Genomic DNA, 19179 nt, shown 5'->3' on the forward strand with positions numbered 1-19179 from the left:
CATCTTAGTAAGCAAGGACAGGTTGGGCTGAGAGGCCTGTTTCCTTGCCGTGACTTTGATGGAGGTTGGAGTTAGATCTCAATGATACCAGATAAAGGCAGCACATTTCCTTCTTCATTGAACCATATGGGTTTTACCACAAGCCGGTAGTTTGATGATCATTATTACTGATCATTATTGCTTTTATTCCAGATGTGAATTAATGGAAATTGGATCTCCCAGCTGCAGTGTTGCATCTGAACCATTAGACCAGGAGTCTGGATTGTAATGTACTGGCACTGCTACTGCTGCCAATGTAATTCAGCACGACTAACGTCCACAAGGAGGTGCCATATACAAGTACACCTATCTGGATCACTTTATACATTTGCTCTCTGAGCAGACAAGAAACAGAATACAGTGCCCTCCATAATGTTTGGGACAAAGACCCGTCATTTATTTATTTGCCTCCGAACTCCACAATTTAAGATTTGTAATAGAAAAAAAATCACATGTGGTTAAAGTACACATTGTCTGATTTTATTTAAGGCCATTTTTATACATTCTTGTTTCACCATGTATAAATGACAGCTGTGTTTATATGTAGTCCCCCCCCCATTTCAGGACACCATAATGTTTGGGACACATGGCTTCACAGGTGTTTGTAATTGCTCAGGTGCGTTTAATTGCTTCCTGAATGCAGGTATAAGACAGCTCTCAGCACCTAGTCTTTGCTCCAGTCTTTCCAACACCTTTGGAAACTTTTATCCCTGTTTATCAACACGAGGACCAAAGTTGTGCCAATGAAAGTCAAAGAAGTCATTATGAGACTAGAATCAAGAATAAAATTGTTAGAGACAACGGCCAAACCTTAGGCTTACCAAAATGAACTGTTTGGAACATCATTAAGAAGAAAAAGAGCACTGGTGAGCTTACAAGTCACAAAGGGACTGGCAGGCCAAGGAAGACCTCCACAGCTGGTGACAGAAGAATTCTCTCTATAATAATGAAAAATCCCCAATCACCTCTCTGACAGATCAGAAACACTCTGCAGGAGTCAGGTGTGGATTTGTCAATGACCACTGTCTTCTGAAGATTTCATGAACAGAAATACAGAGGCTACACTGCAAGATGCAAACCACTGGTTAGCCGCAAAAATAGGATGGCCGGTTTACAGTTTGCCAAGCAGTACTTAAAAAAGCAACCACAGTTCTGGAAAAAGATTTTGTGGACAGATGAGACGAAGATTAACATATCAGAGTGATGGCAAGAGCAAAGTATGGAGAGAAGGAACTGCCTAAGATCCAAAGCATACCACCTCATCTGTGAAACACGGTGGTGGGGATGTTATGGCCTGGGCATGTATGGCTGCTGAAGGTACTGGCTTACTTATCGTCATTGATGATATAACTGCTGATGGTAGTAGCATAATGAATAGATACATCCTATCTGCTCAAGTTCAAACAAATGCCTCAAAACTCATTGGCCGGCAGTTCATTCTGCAGCAAGACAATGATCCCAAACATACTGCTAAAGTAACAAAGGAGATTTTCAAATCTAAAAAATGGTAAATTCTCAAGTGGCCAAGTCGATCACCTGATCTGAACCCAATTGAGCATGCCTTTTATATGCTGAAGAGAAAACTGAAGGGGACTAGCCCCCAAAACAAGCATAAGCTAAAGATGGCTGCAATACAGGCCTGGCTGAGCATCACCAGAGAAGACACCCAGCAACTGGTGATGTCCATGAATCGCAGACTTCAGGGAGTCATTGCATGCAAAGGATATGCAACAAAATACTAGACATGACTACTTTCAGTTACATGGCATTGCGGTGTCTCAATGAGTATGGTGCCCTGAAATGGGACTATGTATAAACACTGCTGTAATTTCTACAGTAGATAGTCCGTGGATTGTCACCTTGCCATGGCGGAGAAGCCTGTGTGAACCTGAGATCCTGAGAAAGATGCCGTCTGGAGCTGTGCTCCTGGTAGGGCCACCCATGGTGGTAAGGTCGAGAGGGAGGACTCTAACAAAGAGCAATCTAACCAAGACCTCAACGGTGGAACAGGCGGAGGACGATGGCTGACCTTAGTGGAGCGTCACAACGGCTGGGAAGGCGGATGAAGGCTGCAGCAGAAAAGGGTCTCTGGTCCTCTTGTACTCCATGCCACTGGATCCTGACCCAGATCTGTAAAGGACCGTGGGGTGGCTGTCTGTGCACCAGTCTCCCCACGTTAAACAAAGTCATGCGCAGGCATCCTCCATATAGGGAAAAGCACCCTGGAGACACCCATGGTCAGCCTAAGAAAAGAAACCAAAATGTATAAGAATGGTCTTGTTTATGAAAATCATTGTGCACTTTAACCACATGTGATTTTTTTTTTTTGTAACAATTCAAATTGTGGAGTACAGAGACAAATAAATAAATAATGTGTCTTTGTCCAAAACATTATGGAGGGCACTGTAACTGCCTTCTGATATGTGAGAATCTTTTCCTCTCAGGTGCAGTATGTATGGCAGTCACATCAAAGGATTTCCTCTTTTTAATGGAGCTGTCATTTTTCAGATGGCGCAGGAAAGCAGTGGGACTTATTGCACCAGCTTGGTGTCAGCTGTGACAAACAGCTTTCATTTGTACAAGTCTGTGTGGTATTTAAAGGAACACTGTTTTTCGTTCAAAGCTGCCCATGTGCACCGCAGTGTGCAGTTTGCTGGGAATCAGTTATAGATTTGTCCTTGGAGACGCAAGAGACTGCATGCTGGAAACTGAAGCAAAGAACATACGGTTGGGGGAGCTCAGCAGGTCAAGCAGCATCCGTGGAGGTGATGTTTTGCATCAAGACCATGCACCTGTCTTGATGAAAGGTTTCAACTGAAACATGAACCATGGACCATGCCTTAGCCCCAACAAATGGTACTTATCCAGTCATTCAGCACGCAAACAGGCCCTTCGACCCAACGTCCATGCCATCTAAGATGCCTTGTCTAAGCTTGTCCCATTTGCCCGGGTTTGACCCATATCCGGCTGCACCTTTCCTCCCCATGTACTGATCTAAATATGGTATACTTCCATGATCACCCCTTCAATTTCTGCGCTTTAAGGAATAAAGTCCCAGTCTGCCCAACCTCTCCCTGCAGCTCAGGCCCTCAAGTCCTAGCAACATCTTTGAAATCCTTCTCTGCATTCTTTCCAGCTTAACGACATCCTTCCTGTAGCAAGGTGACCAAAACTGAACATGGTATTCCAAAGGTAGCCTTACCAACACCTTGCACAATTGTAATGTCCCAACTTCTGCACTCAGTACAAAAGCTTTCTTGTGTATTGAGTATTTGTATTTGTATTTTGACTGTTCAAGCGACCTGTGACATCACTTGGGAACACAAAAAGGACGTTCCTTTCTAAAGGGAATGAGGAATTTCTTTAGCCAGAGGGTGGTGAATCTGTGGAATTCTTTGCCAGAGATGACTGTGGAGGCAAAGTCAGTGGATATATTTAAGGCAGAGACAGATAATAGATTCTTGATTAGTACGGGTGTCAGAGGTTATAAGGAGAAGGCAGGAAAATGGGGTTAGGAGGGAGAGATAGATCAGCCATGATTGAATGACGGAATAGACGTGATGGGTCAAATGGCCTTATTCTGCCATTACTTATGACGTGGAAAAAGACTGCACATGCTGGAAACTGGTCCAAAGAACAAACTACTGGTGGAACTCAGCAGCATCCATGGCAGCAAATGTACAGGCAATGCTCATATCAAGATCATGCACCCATCCTGATGCAAGGCTTCAACTGGAACATTGGCCATGCCTTTGCCCCTACAGTTGCTGCCTGACCCACAGATTTTTGTTTAGTGAAGTTTAAAAAACAAGCACAAGTGGTGGGAGACTCCATCGTCAGAGGTGCAGACAGGAGATTATGTGGCAGCAGGCGAGACTCCCGGATGGGGTGTTGCCTCCCTGGTGCCAAGGTCCACAATGTCTCGGAGAGGCTGCTCGGCATCCTCAAGAGTGAGGGGGGGCAGCCGGAGGTTGTTGTGCATGTTGGCACGAATGACATAGGTCGGAAGAGGAAGGAGGTTCTGCAACACGAGAATTGGGTAGAAGACTGAAAAGTAGGACCTGCAGGGTAGTGATCTCAGGATTGCTTCCAGTACCTCGTGCTGGTGAAAGTAAAAATAGGAAGATAGAGGATATGAATGTATGGCTGCGGAGTTGGTGCAGGGGGCAGGGATTCGGATTTCTGTATCGTTGGGATCTTCTCCGGGGCAGGGGTGACTTGTATAAGCGGGACGGGTTGCACCGAAACTGGTGGGGGACCAACATCCAGGTGGAAAGGTTTGCTAATGCTACACGGGAGGGTTTAAACTAGATTGGCAGGGACAGAGGCACGTGAGATGCTAGAAGTTGGTTTGGAGGGTGGTGTGGGAAAGGTTATTGGACAGAATAGGCAGGTGAAAGGCAGAGAGCTTGGAAGGAGGGTTGGTATACACTGCACGTATTTTAATGCAAGGGGCTTGACGGGCAAGGCAGATGAGCTTAGGGAATGAATAGATACGAGCGTCTGGGACGTTGTAGCCAAGACAGGACCCTGGTTAAGTGAGGGGCAGGACTGGCAGCTCAATGTTCCGGGTACAGGAGCTTGAGGATCGACGGGGGGTGAGGAAAAAAGAGGAGGGGAAGTTGCATTGTTGGTTAAGGAGGATGTCACGGCTGTGTTCAGAGGTGACATTATGGATGATTCGTCTAGTGAGGTGAGATGGATGGAGCAAAAAAAGGGATGATCACCTTGTTGGGGGTGTACTACAGACCCCTGAATAGTCAACGGGAATTAGAAGAGCAAATGTGCCAGGAGATTGCAGACAGCTGCAGGTCAAATAAGGTTGTTGTAGGAGGGGAATTCAACTTTCCCAATATAGACTGGGAAAATCATAATGTGAAGAGTTTAAATGGGGTGCAATTCCTCAAAGGTGTTCAGGAGAGTTTTCTTAAACAGTATGTAGAGGCCTCCACACGTGAGAGGGCAACGCCAGATCTAGTATTGGGAAATTGGAAAGGGCAAGTTAGTGAAGTGTGTGTGGAGGAGCCTTTTGGGACAAGTGACCACAGTTCAATTAGGTTTAAGATAGTTATCGGAGGACATCGTGGGAAATTAGAGATGAAATTACGGGAGCCCTGGTTGAAAGTTACGAGTTGTCCTTAAATACAGGAGAGGTGCCGGTAGACTGGAGGGTGGCAAATGTTGTGCCTCTTTTCAAGAAGGGCTGCAGGGAAAATGCTGGGACCCATAGTCCGGTGAGCTTAACACCTGTAGTTGGTAAGTTACTGGAATGTAGTCTGAGGGATAGGATATAATTGCATTTGGACGGGCAAGGCTGATTAGGGATAGTCAGCATGGTTTTGTACGTGGCAGGTCTGGTCTCACAAATTTGATTGCTTTTTTGAAGACGTGACCAAAAAGGTTGATGAGGGCAGAGCTATAGATGTTGTGTACATGGATTTCAGTAAGGCATTCGACAAAGTTCCGCATAGTTAGGCTACTCTGGAAGGTTCGATCGGATGGGATCCAAGGAGAGATAGCTGAATGGATAGCAAATTGGTTCCATGGAAGGAAGCAGAGGGTGATGGTGGAAGGTTGCTTCTCGGACCGAAGGCCTGTGATTAGTGTTGTACCTCAGGGTTCGGTGCTGGGCCCGTTATTGTTTGTCATCTATATCAGCGATATGGATGAGAACATACAGGGCAAGATTAGCAAGTTTGCTGATGATGCAAAAGTAAGTTTTGCAGATAGTGAAAATGGTTGTGAAAGATTGCAGCAAGATCTGGATCGATTGGCCAGGTGGGCGGAGGAATGATTGATGGAATTTAATACACAGGTGTGAGGTGCTGCATTTTGGGACGTTGAACAAGGGCAGGACCTACACAGTAAATGGTAGGCCTCTGAGTAGTGTTGTAGAGCAGAGGGATCCAGGAGTATAAGTGCATGGTTCCTTGAAGGTCGTCGCAGGTAGACAAGTGGTCAAAAAGGCTTTTGGCACTTTGACCTTCTTCAGTCACAGTATTGAGTATAGAGGTTGGGAGGTCATGTTGCAGTTGTATAAGACGTTGGTGAGACCGCATTTAGAATATTGTATTCAGTTCTGGGACCATGTAATGGATAAGACAGATTTGGAGGGATATGGACCAAGTGCAGGCAAGTGGGACGAGTGTAGCTTGGACAAGTTGGCTGGTGTGGGCGAGTTGGGCCGAAGGGCCTGTTTCCACACTGTACCACTCTATGACTCCATGACACAATATAAATGTCACCCTCTTCTCCCCTCCCCCCATCATGAACGAGGTACAGAAGTGTGAAAACGCACACCTCCAGATTCAGGGACAGTTTCTTCCCAGCAGTTAACAGGCAACCAAACTATCCTCTCACCAACTAGAGAGCAGTCGTGACCTCCCATATATCTTATAGGAGACTTTTGAGCTGTCTTTAATGGGACTTTATCTTGCACTAAATGTTGTACCCTTTATCCTGTATACTGTGCCCTGCTTGATTGTAATCGTGTATAGTCTTTCCGCTGACTGGACAGCACGCAACAAAAAGCTTTTCACTGTAGCTCAGTACAAATGACAATCACTTAAACTAAAAGTAAATGTTAGAATTAATTATTATCATTCTTAGTCTGTTTATTATTAGACAATAGACAATAGACAATGGCCATACGGCCCTTCAAGGCAGCACCGCCACTCAGTGTGATCATGGCTGATCATTCACAATCAGTACCCTGTTGCTGCCTTCTCCCCATATCCCCTGACTTCACTATCTTCATCTAGCTCTCTCTTGAAAGTTTCCAGAGAACCGGCCTCCACCGCCCTCTGAGGCAGAGAATTCCACAGATTCACAACTCACTGTGAAACGGTGTTTCCTCATCTTCGTTCTAAATGGCTTACTCCTTATTCTTAAACTGTGGCCCCTGATTCTGGACTCCCCCAACATCGAGAACATGTTTCCTGCCTCTAGCGTGTCCAAACCCAAAATAATCTTATATGTTTCAATAGGAGCCCTCTCATCCTTCTAAATTCCAGAGTATACATGCCCAGCCTCTCCATTCTCTCAGCATATTACAGTCCCGCCATCCCGGGAATTAACCTTGTGAACCTAATCTGCACTCCCTCAATAGCAAGAATGTCGTTCTTATATTTGGAGACCAAAACTGCACACAATACTCCAGGTGTGGTCTCACTAGGGCCCTATACAACTGCAGAAGGATCTCCTTGCTCCTATACTCAACTCCTCTTGTTATGAAGGCCAACATGCCATTCGCTTTCTTCACTGCCTGCTGTAACTGCATGCTCACTTTCATTGACTGATGAGCAAGAGCCCCGAGATCCCGTTGTACTTCCCCTTTTCCCCAACTTGACACCATTAGATAATAATCTTCCTTCCTGTTTTTGCTACCATCTGCCCACTCACTCAACCAATCCAAGTCACCCTGCAGCCTCATAGCATCCTCATCGCAGCTCGCACTGCCACCCAGCTTTGTGTCATCCACAAACTTGGAGATGTCACATTTAATTCACTCATCTAAATTGTTAATTTGTAAATAACTGGGGTCCCAGCACCGCCCCTTGTGGCACCCCACTAGTCTTCTTGTTCTTGCGTATGGCGTGCACAGCCTTAAGTTGTAGATCAAGGGTAGACATCGAGGCTAGGACAGCATCAGTTACTGAGTGGATGGCTTTGATGCCACCAGGGAAAGGTCTCAGTGGGCAGTCATTCACAATGTGTGGGATGGTCTGGACTGGATGTCCACAGTCGCAAGTCAAGTCAAGTCATGTTTATTCGTCACATAAACATACGAGATACAGTGAAATGAAAAGTGGCTGTCTGTCATCCCCCACTTATGCAGGTGATGGGCTCTTCTTGCATGGAGGGTGCAGATTCTGTTCAGGATTTGCCATTTATTGCGATGGAGGTCAAAACCCGATGGTTTCACTTTGGGGTCTGTAATGACCTCTCCTTTGTTGGTGTTGGCATCTTTCCAGGCTCTGCACCACTCAGCCTTGGAGTTAAAGTCTTCCAGAGATTTGACTGAAGACCAGAAGGGTTTGCAAGACTTCAGGTGCATGTTGGGCAGATTGTTCAAGTCAACGTGAATGGGACGGTCAGGGTTAGACTCGATGGTGGGAGATTGCAACCTTCACGTGGTCCACCCTGTTTCGACTATCAACCCAACGAGCACAAACAAAACCCCACCAGTCACTTCCTGTCATTCTGAAAAGGACCCGTTAATTCCTACTCTTTGCCTCCTGTCTGCCAACCAGTTCTCTATCCATGCGAATACCCTACCCTAAGTACCATGTGCTCTAATTTTGCACACTAACCTCGTGTGGGACCTTGTCAAAGGCTTTTTGAAAGTCCAGACACACCACATCCACTGCCTCTCCCGAATCCATTCTACTTGTTACATCCTCAAAAAATTCCAGAAGATTAATCAAGCATGATTTCTCCTTCATAAATCCATGCTGACTTTAACCGATCCTTCACTGCTTTCCTTCTCCAGTTGGGAAGAAGAAACTGCACCCTTGATTTGTCCGGGTGTCAGGGGTTATAGGGAGAAGGTAGGAGAATGGAGTGAAGAGGGAAAGATAGATCTGCCACAATTTAGAGTTGACTCGAGGGGCGAAATAGACTAATTCTGCTGCTATCACTCTTGAATTTAGTAGATTTAGTAACAGAGATTTAGTAATATAGATTAATGATTTAGATGAAGGGATTACGTAACATTAGCGAATTTCCAGATCACACAATGCTGGGTGGCAATGTGAACTGTGAGGAGGATGCTATGAGAATGCAGGGTGACTTGGACAGGTTAGGTGAGTGGGCAGATGCATGGCAGATACAGTTTAATGTAGATAAATGTGAGGTTATCCACTTTATCCATGGTGGCAAGAACAGGAAGGCAGATTTGAATGGTGTCAGTTTAGGAAAAGAGGAGGTCCAATGATACCTGGATGTGCTTGTACATCAGTCACTGAAAGTAAGCATACAGGTACAGCAGCCAGTGAAGAAAGCTAATGGCATGTTGGCAATCCTTCATTGCGAGAGGATTTGCAAGGAAGTCCTACTGCAGTTGTACAGGGCCCTGTTGAGACCGCACCTGGTGTACTGTGTGCAATTTTGGTCTCCTAATTTGAGGAAGGACATTCTTGCTATTGAGGGAGTGCACCACTGGAATTTGGAAGAATGAGAGGAAATCTTATAGAAACATATACAATTCTTAAATGTTTGGACAGGCTAGATGCAGGAAAAATGTTCGTATGTTAGGCGAGTCCAGAACCAAGGGTCACAGTTGAAGAATAAGGTGTAGGCCATTTAGGACAGAGATGAGGAAACATTTCTTCTCCCAGAGAATCTGCGGAATTCTCTGCCACAGAAGGCATAGGAAGCCAATTCACTGGATGTTTTCAAGGGAGAGATTTAGCTCTCGAGGCTAAAGGAACAAAGGGATAAGGGGAAAAAGTAGGAATAGGGTACTGATTTTAGATGATCTTTTTCAATGGTTGGCTGGCTCAAAATGCCGAATGGCCTACTCCTGCACCCATTTTTCTATGTTTCTATGAGAAGAGAGAATGACATAGAAACAAAGAAAAATAGGTGCAGGAGTAGACCATTCAGCCCTTTGAGCCAGCCATTCAATATGATCATGGCTGATCATCTAAAATCAGTATCCCATTCCTGCTTTTTCACGATTTCGCTTCATTTAGCCCTAAGAGCTAAATTTAACTCTCTCTTGATAAAATCCAGTGAATTGGCCTTCTGTGGCAGAGAATTCCACATTCACAACTACCTAGGTGAAAAGGTTTTTCTTCATCTCAGTCCTAAATGGCCTACCCCTTATTCTTAAACTGACTCCTGGTTCTGGACACCCCCAACATGGGGAACATTTTTCCTGCATCTAGCCTGTCTAATCCCTTCTGAATTTTATATGTTTCGATTAGAACCCCTCTCATCCTTCTAAATTCCAGTGAATACAAGCCCAGTCGACCCATTCTTTCATCACATGTCAGTCCCGGGAATTAACCTGGTGAACCTACGCTGCACTCCCTCAATAGCAAGAATGTCCTACCTCAAATTAGGAGACCCAGACTGCATGCAATACTGCAGGTATCCAGGTTTTATATACATGTCAGGTCCAGGACATAAAGGATCAGGACCTCTATATACTAGTGCATTTCATTTGTCTTAGGAATAGACAATGTTGATGAAATATATCTTGCCCATTTCTGGCGAAGGATTCCCCTCCAATACCAGGTGCTTGACCTTGCATTGTAATCTTGCAGCTGCACAAAATCAAGTTATTGCAAAGCAAGAAACTCCAGATGCTGGAAATACTCAGCCGGTCAGGCAGCTTCCATGGAGAGACGAGCACAATTATTTGTATTCAAGAGAGAGTTAGATATAGCTCTTCGGGCTAATGAAATCAAGGGATACGGGAGAAAACAGGAACGGGGTACTGATTTTGGCTGATCAGCCATGATCATATTGAATAGTGGTGCTGGGTCGAAGGGCCGAAAGGCCTACTCCTGCACCTGTTTTTTGTGTTTCTGTGAATTGATGTTTCAGATTGATGAGCTTTCGACAGAACTTTTAGGTTAGTTTAATTTAGAGGTACAGCACGGAAACAACCCCTTCGTCCCACCGAGTCTGCGCTGACCAGCGATTACCCCGTACACTAGCACGATCCTACACACACACACACACACACACTTTTTGCATAATTTGCGAGCATTGCCACTTTTCATTTCACTGCACATCTCGTATGTGTATGTGACGAATAAACTTGACTTGACACTAGGGACAAATTCCAATCTTTCCAAAGGTACTTAACCTACAAACCTGCACGTCTTTGGAATGTGGGAGAAAACTGGAGCACCTGAAGAAAACCCACGCGGTCAAGAGAAGTACGTACAAACTGCAGAAACATTGCACTCGTAGACGGGATCGAACCCGGGTCTTTGGCGCTGTAAGACAGCAATGGCACCACTATGCCGCCCACTGTGGAAAATGAGGAATCAAACATCTTTTAAGGTGCAGTGAAGGGAAGGATGTAGCATGGAGATCAATGAATGAATACGTTTATTGGCCAAGTATTCACATACAAGGAATTTGCCTTGGTGCTCCGCCCGCAAGTGACAACAAGTGACTCAAGAGAGTCTGAATAACACTATAGGTGATGGTGGTGAAGGAAATAAATAAAATAATGAAATGAATGAAAACTGCGAAGGACTAGGAGTGGAAATTACGCTTGCCATTTTCTGGGCTATATTGAATTTTCTGAAAATAACGCAATCACTTTTATAATGTATTTTATTTGCACTCGATTAATACATCATCAAAATTTCATTATAAAGCAAAGTGAAAAGTGGTATAATTTCAATGAAATGCTTAAAAACCGTCATAAACTGCAGTGTAACCAGTCATTATAGAGGATATGGACACTTTAGCCTCTGCTGTTAATCAGCCCGCTCCAAACGCCCCCTGTTTAACGTGCTCTCCTCGTTTACAAAATACTGCCTATTGATTCGCGAAAAATAAGGAATAAAATGAAGCAATAAAATCAGAAATGTAGTCCAAAGTAATTGTCTGGTCTTTTATCACAAACCAATTACCAGCTTTTAGCTGCAAATTGTCTGGAGATTGCGCATTTTCTTTTTGTCATAGAATTTCGGGGTCATTTCTAAAGCGCTGTGTGATTACTCTTTAGCTGTTCACTGTTGCTAAGTAATAAATAGTGGTTGCCGAGCACCCTGTGACCAGGCATTGTTTGTATTTTGTGGATCGTATTCAGTAATGTAGGTTAGGTTATGATGAAATGCAAAGCATGGAAAGACGCTCTGATATAACTGTTGTTAATTTTTGTTTTTGCACACCGTTAGAGTCCTTTATGTGGGATGAGATTTGTGCGTGGAAAATTTGGGTGCAGTGGAAAATTTCAGCAGCAATCACTTCACTGTAACTGGGAGTCCCATTGTATAGAGTGGTTGCACGAAAGGTCACTGGGTCATAGGGCTCGACGCTCGGAGCCGCTAAATCTAACTGGAAGACATCCGTCACTTCCAGTATATGTTATTCATGCTAGACACGCGTACTTTCCTACCTGTTAAAAAACGCCAAAATGTTGAATTTTTGTGCTGAAAAAACATTTGTGGGAGTCGGGGTAAGTGTGAGAGACATGTACCCAACTTTAGAATTCCAAAGTGAAGCGAAATGAAGGTATAGAGAAGTGAGAACTGAAGGGACTACAGCAGCTAAAGTGCTTGGTAAACATTGAAAATATTGGGAATTATCGCGTTTGCTCACTGCATTTCATCAAGTAAGGCATTATTTGTGTTTTTTCTTGATTCCTTTGGTATCTAAAAATTCTCAGAAGTGATAAATCTGGCTGTAAATTTTTCTTCAGATGCGTTTTCATTTTGTATGTAAAAACCCACTTGAGAACCATGGGCGATTTAAAAAAAATTACAGCCAGATTTATCACTTCTGAAACTTTTTAGATGCCAAAGGAATCAAGAAAAAACACAAATAATGCCTTAGTTGATGAAATGCAGTGAGCAAACGGCCAATGTTCGCCAAGCACTCTGGCTGTTGTTGTCCCTTCAGCTCTCGTTTCTATCTACCGTCATTTCTCCTCATTTCTGGAATTCTGAAGTATGCTAATTGTCTCACACGCTTATCCCGATTTACATAATTATTTACAGCGCAAAAATTGACAATTTCAGCGGGTTTTAACGGGCCCGCTACGCTGGAAACAATGGTAAGTGCCTACCTGCAGTACACCGCGTGTAATCCATTTGGAGTAGTGTAGCAACAGTACGGGTCATGGGTCGTGACCCGACTGCCGTGAAACCTCCCTATTGGAATCCTGCTGATGGCAATCGCCTTTGGTGCCGATTGGAAATATTCACTGTTTAGTTGATTGGTGTGATATTTTAACTCATTGTATTATGATTTTATACACTCTCCGGTTTAGATAAGTGTACAGTAATCAATGCTGAATTGACAATACAAAACAGTTTTGTCTGCACGGGAACCAAGTTTTGGAATTGGGACCAAATTGGGATCAGCACCTCCAGGGGACCTAATTAGGGGAAATCAAAAAGCTGCCTATTTTGGATCTAACAGAGCTGCCAAGTAGTACAGATTTTCCGTATTTTGTACGGAAATGCAATAAGGATACATATGCACGGTTTTGCGTTGTTAATTACGGATATTGTTTATGTCCGTATTTAACAAAGCAAAATTGACCATAGATAATCGCAACAACGAATCTCTCTCACTTCCTCTCTCTCACCCTCTCGCCTCGGCATTCCCGGAATCATTTGACATTTTGTGGGGACGGCTGCATCTGTGGTTCCATCCTGTTGTGGGGGGGAACCCTGGCCCGTGGAGGCTCCTGGTCCGTTCCCTCCGCGGGTGCCGCCTGGCCCGCTGAGTTCCTCCAGCACACAGTGTTTTTTGTTTGGCTCTAGAGTTGAAGACTTCCTTCCTTCTCTTCTCCCCCCCCTCCCCACACACACACTCACACCTCCCATTTACCCCTCCCCGTTCCTCCCTCCTTCCCTCCACCCCCCCACACCACCCCTCCCGCTCCACACCACCCCTCCCGCTCCACACCACCGTCTCCCCCCCCCCACCACCACCCCTCTCCCCCACCCACACCCCCTCCCCAACACACACACAGTCCCCCGACACACCACCACCCCCCCCCGCGCCCACCCCCCTTTCCCCCACACATCCCGCCAACCACACACACACCCACTCCCCCCACACCCCATCTACCCCACCCCCACACCCCCCCCCCCCACCCCCCCCCCCCCCACACCCCTCTCCCACAACCCCCCCTCGCTACACACCACCCTCTCTCTCACACCCCCCCCCCCCTCCCTTACACCACGCCTCTCCCACACCGTGGTGGAATATTGCATTGGGAATGTGTTGCGTTGGGGGACCAGGCCTCCCGTGTGACTGGGATCCAAAGGGGCCCACTTAGTCTAGTGTTACTTAAACATTGCGATAGTACCTGCCTCAACTACCTCCTCCGGCATTTATTAAAATCTGACAATGTGCATTTTAACCACATGTGATTTTTTTTTTCCATTACAAATCTCAAATTGTGGCATACAGAGGCAAAAAAATAAATGATGGGCCTTTGTCCCAAACATTATGGAGGGCACTGTAAGCAAATCTTTAGTTTCCGATGGTGTCAAGCTGTGAACATCTACCTCCCAAAGGAGGTGTGTGTTTTATTTGTATGTATTTCACAGAGCTGACTTCTCTTTTTAAAATATTGTTTTGCAGTTGTTTTCTGTCCTTATTGTTGGTGGCTGCTGTGGTGTGGAAGATTAAGCAGAGCTGCTGGGCATCAAGGAGAAGAGAGGTAAGCCACCTTATTCTTCACGGCCTTCACCTTACCACCTGTGTTTATTTGTGCACGTGTGGACTTTGCAGAACAAATTTAGACCTGGGAGTTTAATCTTGCTGCGGCTACCCTGAGCTTTGGTGAGACCACATCTGGAGCTTGTGTGGAGTTTTGGTTTCCTCATCTAAGAGAGCAGGCAGGTGGGACTAGTGTGGAATGGGGCATGTTGGTCGGCGTGGGCAAGTTGGGCCGAAGGGCCTGTTTCCTTGCTGTATGACTATGACTCTTTAGAGAATATAGTCTTGCCGTTGAGAGAGCGTGGAGTGGCACAGCGGTAATGTTGCTGCCCTACAGCGCCGGACTGGTTTGATCCTGACTACGGATGCTGTCTGTATGGAGTTTGTACGTTCTCCCTGCGCTTACGTGGGTTTTCCCTGGGTGCTCCGGTTTGCTCCCACACTCCAAAGGTGTACAGGTTTGCAGGTTAATTGGCTTTGGTAAAATTGTCCCTAGTGTTAATGTACCGGGTGATCGCTGGTCTGCACTAACTCGGTGGGCCGATGGGCCTGTTTCTGCGCGGTAACTCTCAAGTGAAAAGAGCGCAACCGAGGTTTGACAGACTAATTCCTAGGGTGATTGGACTTATACTGGAGGAGACATTGGCTAGAATAGGCCAGTATTCACTAGAGGAATGAAGGAGGATCTCACATAATGGAGATTGTAAGCGGATTAAACGGAAAGACTAGGCAACTTAGATAGGGAGAGGATGTTTCTAAGGAAAGGACAGTCGAGAGCCAGAGATCACAACCTCCGGATAGGAGGTCTACCGTTTAGAACTAAGACCCGGAAAAATGTTTCAACCTAAGGTTCCGCGTAGTTGGGTGCTCTGGAAGGTTAGATTGCATGGGATCCAGGGAGAGCTGGCTGCCTCGAGACAATTGGCTTCATGGGTGGTGCTGGAAGGTTGTTTCTCAAACTAGAGTACTGTGAGCAGCGATGTACCTTGGTAGTAAGGAAGGCAAATGCAATGTTAGCATTTATTTCACACAGAGAGTGGTGAATCTCTGGAATTCTCTGCCACAGAAGGTAGTTGAGGCCAGTTCATTGGCTAAATTTAAGAGGGAGTTAGATGTGGCCCTTGTGGCTCATGGAGAGAAGGCAGGTACAGGATACTGAGTTGGATGATCAGCCATGATCATATTGAATGGCGGTTCAGGCTCGAAGGGCCGAATGGCCTACTACACCAAATTTCTATGTTTCTATGTTTCTATTTCAAGGTGACTAGAATATAAAAGCAGGGTTTTTGCTGAGGCGTTATAAGGCATTGGCAGACTGCCTATGGAGTATTGTGTACAGTTTTGGGACCCCTATCTGAGGAAGGGTGTGCTGGTGTTGGATAGGGTCCTGAGGAGGTTAACAAGAATGATCCCAGGAATGATTGGGTTAAGGTATGATGAGCGTTTGACGGCTCTGGGCCTGGATTCCCTGGAGTCTAGAAGGATGAAGGGGTAACTCGTTGAAACTTACCGAATAGTGAAAGGTCTGGATAGAGTGGATGTTTCCACTAGTTGGAGTGTCTAGGACCAGAGGGCACAGCCTCAGAATAACAGGGCGTACCTTTAGAAAGGAGATGAGGAGGAATTTCTTTAGTCGGTGGTGAATCTGTGGAATTCATTGCCACAAATGGGTCGGAAGGCCAAGTGATTGGGTATTTTTAAAGCATAAATTGACAGGTTCTTAATGAGTAAGGGTGTCAAAGGGAAAGATAGATCAGCCATGATGGAATGGCAGAGTAGACTCAATGGGCCGAATAGCCTAATTCTGCTCCTATGGCTTAGGAACTTGTGAACCTCAGGGATTGGTGGTGGGCCTATTGCTATTTGTCATCTATATCAACGATGAATGCACAAAGTCTTTTTCTGAGATTAGGGAAATCAGGAGCTAGAGCGTATAGGTTGATGAGAGGGGAAAGATTTAAAAGGGGCAACTTTTTCGCTCAGAGGGTGGTGGGTATATGGAATGAGCTGCCAGGGAATGTAGTTGAGGCTGGTACAATAGCTACATTTCCAGGGTATTTTGATAGGTAGATGGACAGGAAAGGTTCAGAGAGGTATGGGCCAGGAGTGGGCAAATGAGATGAGGTTGGATGGGTCATCTTCGTCGGAATAGATTAGTTTGGCTGAAGGGCCGATTTCTGTGCTGTATGAATATATGTATGAAAGCTTTTGGTATGCTAGCCTTTATAAATCAGAGCATTGAGTATAGAAGCTGGGATGTAATGTTAAAATTGTACAAGGCATTGGTGAGACCAAATCTGGAGTATGGTGTACAATTTTGGTCGCCCAATTATAGGAAGGATGTCAACAAAATAGAGAGAGTACAGAGGAGATTTACTAGAATGTTGCCTGGGTTTCAACAACTAACTTACAGAGATAGGTTGAATAAGTTAGGTCTTTATTCTCTGGAGCGCAGAAGATTAAGGGGGGACCTGATAGATGTCTTTAAAATGATGAGAGGGATAGACAGATTTGATGTGGACAAGCTTTTCCCTTTGGGAATAGGGAAGATTCAAACAAGAGGACATGACTTCAGTACTAAGGGACAGAAGTATAGGGGTATTATGAGGGGGAACTAGGTTACGCAGAGAGTGGTGGCGGTGTGGAATGGGCTCCCAGTGGAAGTGGTGGAGGCAGGTTCATTAGTATCATTTAAAAATAAATTGGATAGGCATATGGATGAGAAGGGAATGGAGGGTTATGGTACGAATGCAGGCAGGTGGGACTAAGGGGAGAAGATTTGTTCGGCATGGACTTGTGGGGCCGAGATGGTCTGTTTCCGTGCTGTAGTTGTTATATGGTTATATGGTGATGACTAGAGCACGAGGAATTCACTGCCAAAGAAATTGTTGAATATGTTCAAGTAGAAATATTCTGTCAGAGTATTGAATGTAGAAGCTGGGAGATCATGTTGCAGTTGTATAAGCTGGAAAAGGTGCAGAGAAGATTTACAAGGATGTTGCCAAGGCTCGAGCACTTGAGCTATAGGGAGAGGTTGAATGGGCGAGGACTTTATTTCTTAGGACGCAGAGGGATGAGGGGTGATCACATTGTGGTGTACAAAATCATGAGAGGAATAGATGGGGTAGATGCACATAGTCCCTTGCCCAGAGGAGGGGAATCGAGAACCAGAGGACAGATGTTTAAGGTGGGGAAAATATTTAATAGGAACCTGAGGGGTAACTTTTCACACACAGGGAGGTGGGTGTATGGAATGAGCTGCCAGAGGAGGCAATTGAGGCAAGTACTATTGTAATGTTTAAGAAACATTTAGATAGGTACATGGATAGAACAGGTTTAGAGGGATATGGGCCAAATGCTGGCAGATGGGGAATGTTGGTTGATATGGGCAAGTTGGGCCGAGGAGCCGTTTCCATGCTGTAAGACTTTATGATTCTACAATTGATTAATTGTAGTGCAGTGGAGAGATAAGTTTTTTTGGCCTTCCATCACAGCGATGTGATGGATGTTTATGTAAAATGTAAATTATGTTGTGTCTTGGGTCTATTTGTTTGTAATGTATGGCTGCAGAAACGGCATTTCGTTTGGACCTCCAAATGACAATTAAATTGAATCTTGAATCTTGAATCTTAATATATTTCTTCATGCAAAAATGATCCAGAGGAATGGGAGAGAAGGCAGGAACAGGTGGCTGAAGTGGATTATCATCCATGATCATGTTGAATGATGGGACATGCCCAATAGCATATCCTGCTCCAACCTTTTATTGTTAGCTAATTTTCTGAAGTAGTAGTCAGACTAAATGCAATGGTGGTTCGGGTAGTTCTTCATGAAACAGATCACAATTCAACAGCAATGAAACCCAAATCTGTAATTGATTATAGTTTAAGCTATTAGTGGAAGAACATATAGATTTTAAACACAAACTGCTCAACAGTGCCTTGTATTTGGGCTGCAATTATGTATAACCTAATGCAGATACTTTGAAATGAAAATATATAAAATGAGACTGAGCTAGAATTTCTTTTATAAATAAACATACTTTTATTTTCTATCCAATCAAATAAAATCAATAGAGTGTGTGCATGTTTGCTATTAGTGTAAGCTGGAACAATTTAAAAAATGTAAGTACCCTTTTCATTAACTTACAGTTCTTTCAGTAATGCAGTCAATGAGCTTGTGCACATTCAGGGATTTCTGTTTTACGTGCAATACGCCAATATGTGGATAACATGAATTATCTAGATCCAGGTTTTCCTCCAAATTAAAGTAGCTCTTCTTCTCCAAGAACCCTTTTTTGCTTAAATCCACCCTCCGCCACCTCCAGTTTAAATTCCATTTGGAATATTTTGAAGGACCAAGAACCAAGAAGAAATGTCATTTTGACATAGTAGTCAATGAGTGCAGGTCCGCCACTGATATGGCAACTGATAATCTGGCGCCTCCTTTAATCGGGACAAAATTATGAGTGTATTGCGTGTGGGTCACCGCTCTTTTGGGATGTGTGCCTCTGTCCAGAAAGAGTTAATTGTTTACTTCTTTATTAATTCTTTATTTATGTTTCTAGCAGACCATTCAGTTTCAGATTAGTTTATCGTCACGTGTACAGTACAGTATAAGATACGGTGAAAAGCGTTTGTTGCGTGCTAACCCATCAGCAGAAAGACAATGCATGATTACAATAGTCATTACAGTGTACAGATGATAGTGCACAGGGAATAACGTTGAGTGCAGGATAAAGCCGGCAAAGTCCGATCAAGCATAGTCCGAGAG

General features: G+C 44.7%; 1 protein-coding gene across 1 annotated transcript in view; it reads left to right on the forward strand.

Moving 5' to 3' along the window:
• The window catches only part of atrn (attractin), a 346003-nt gene that overhangs the window by 221722 nt on the left and 105102 nt on the right, over positions 1-19179 (forward strand). Inside the window, exon 26 of the mRNA XM_055642697.1 lies at positions 14329-14407. Within this exon, the coding sequence (XP_055498672.1) occupies positions 14329-14407 (79 nt within the window). The remainder of the gene's footprint in view (positions 1-14328; positions 14408-19179) is intronic.

Source organism: Leucoraja erinacea, chromosome 1 (genome assembly GCF_028641065.1).
Source record: "Leucoraja erinacea ecotype New England chromosome 1, Leri_hhj_1, whole genome shotgun sequence".
Classification (NCBI taxonomy): domain Eukaryota; kingdom Metazoa; phylum Chordata; class Chondrichthyes; order Rajiformes; family Rajidae; genus Leucoraja; species Leucoraja erinaceus.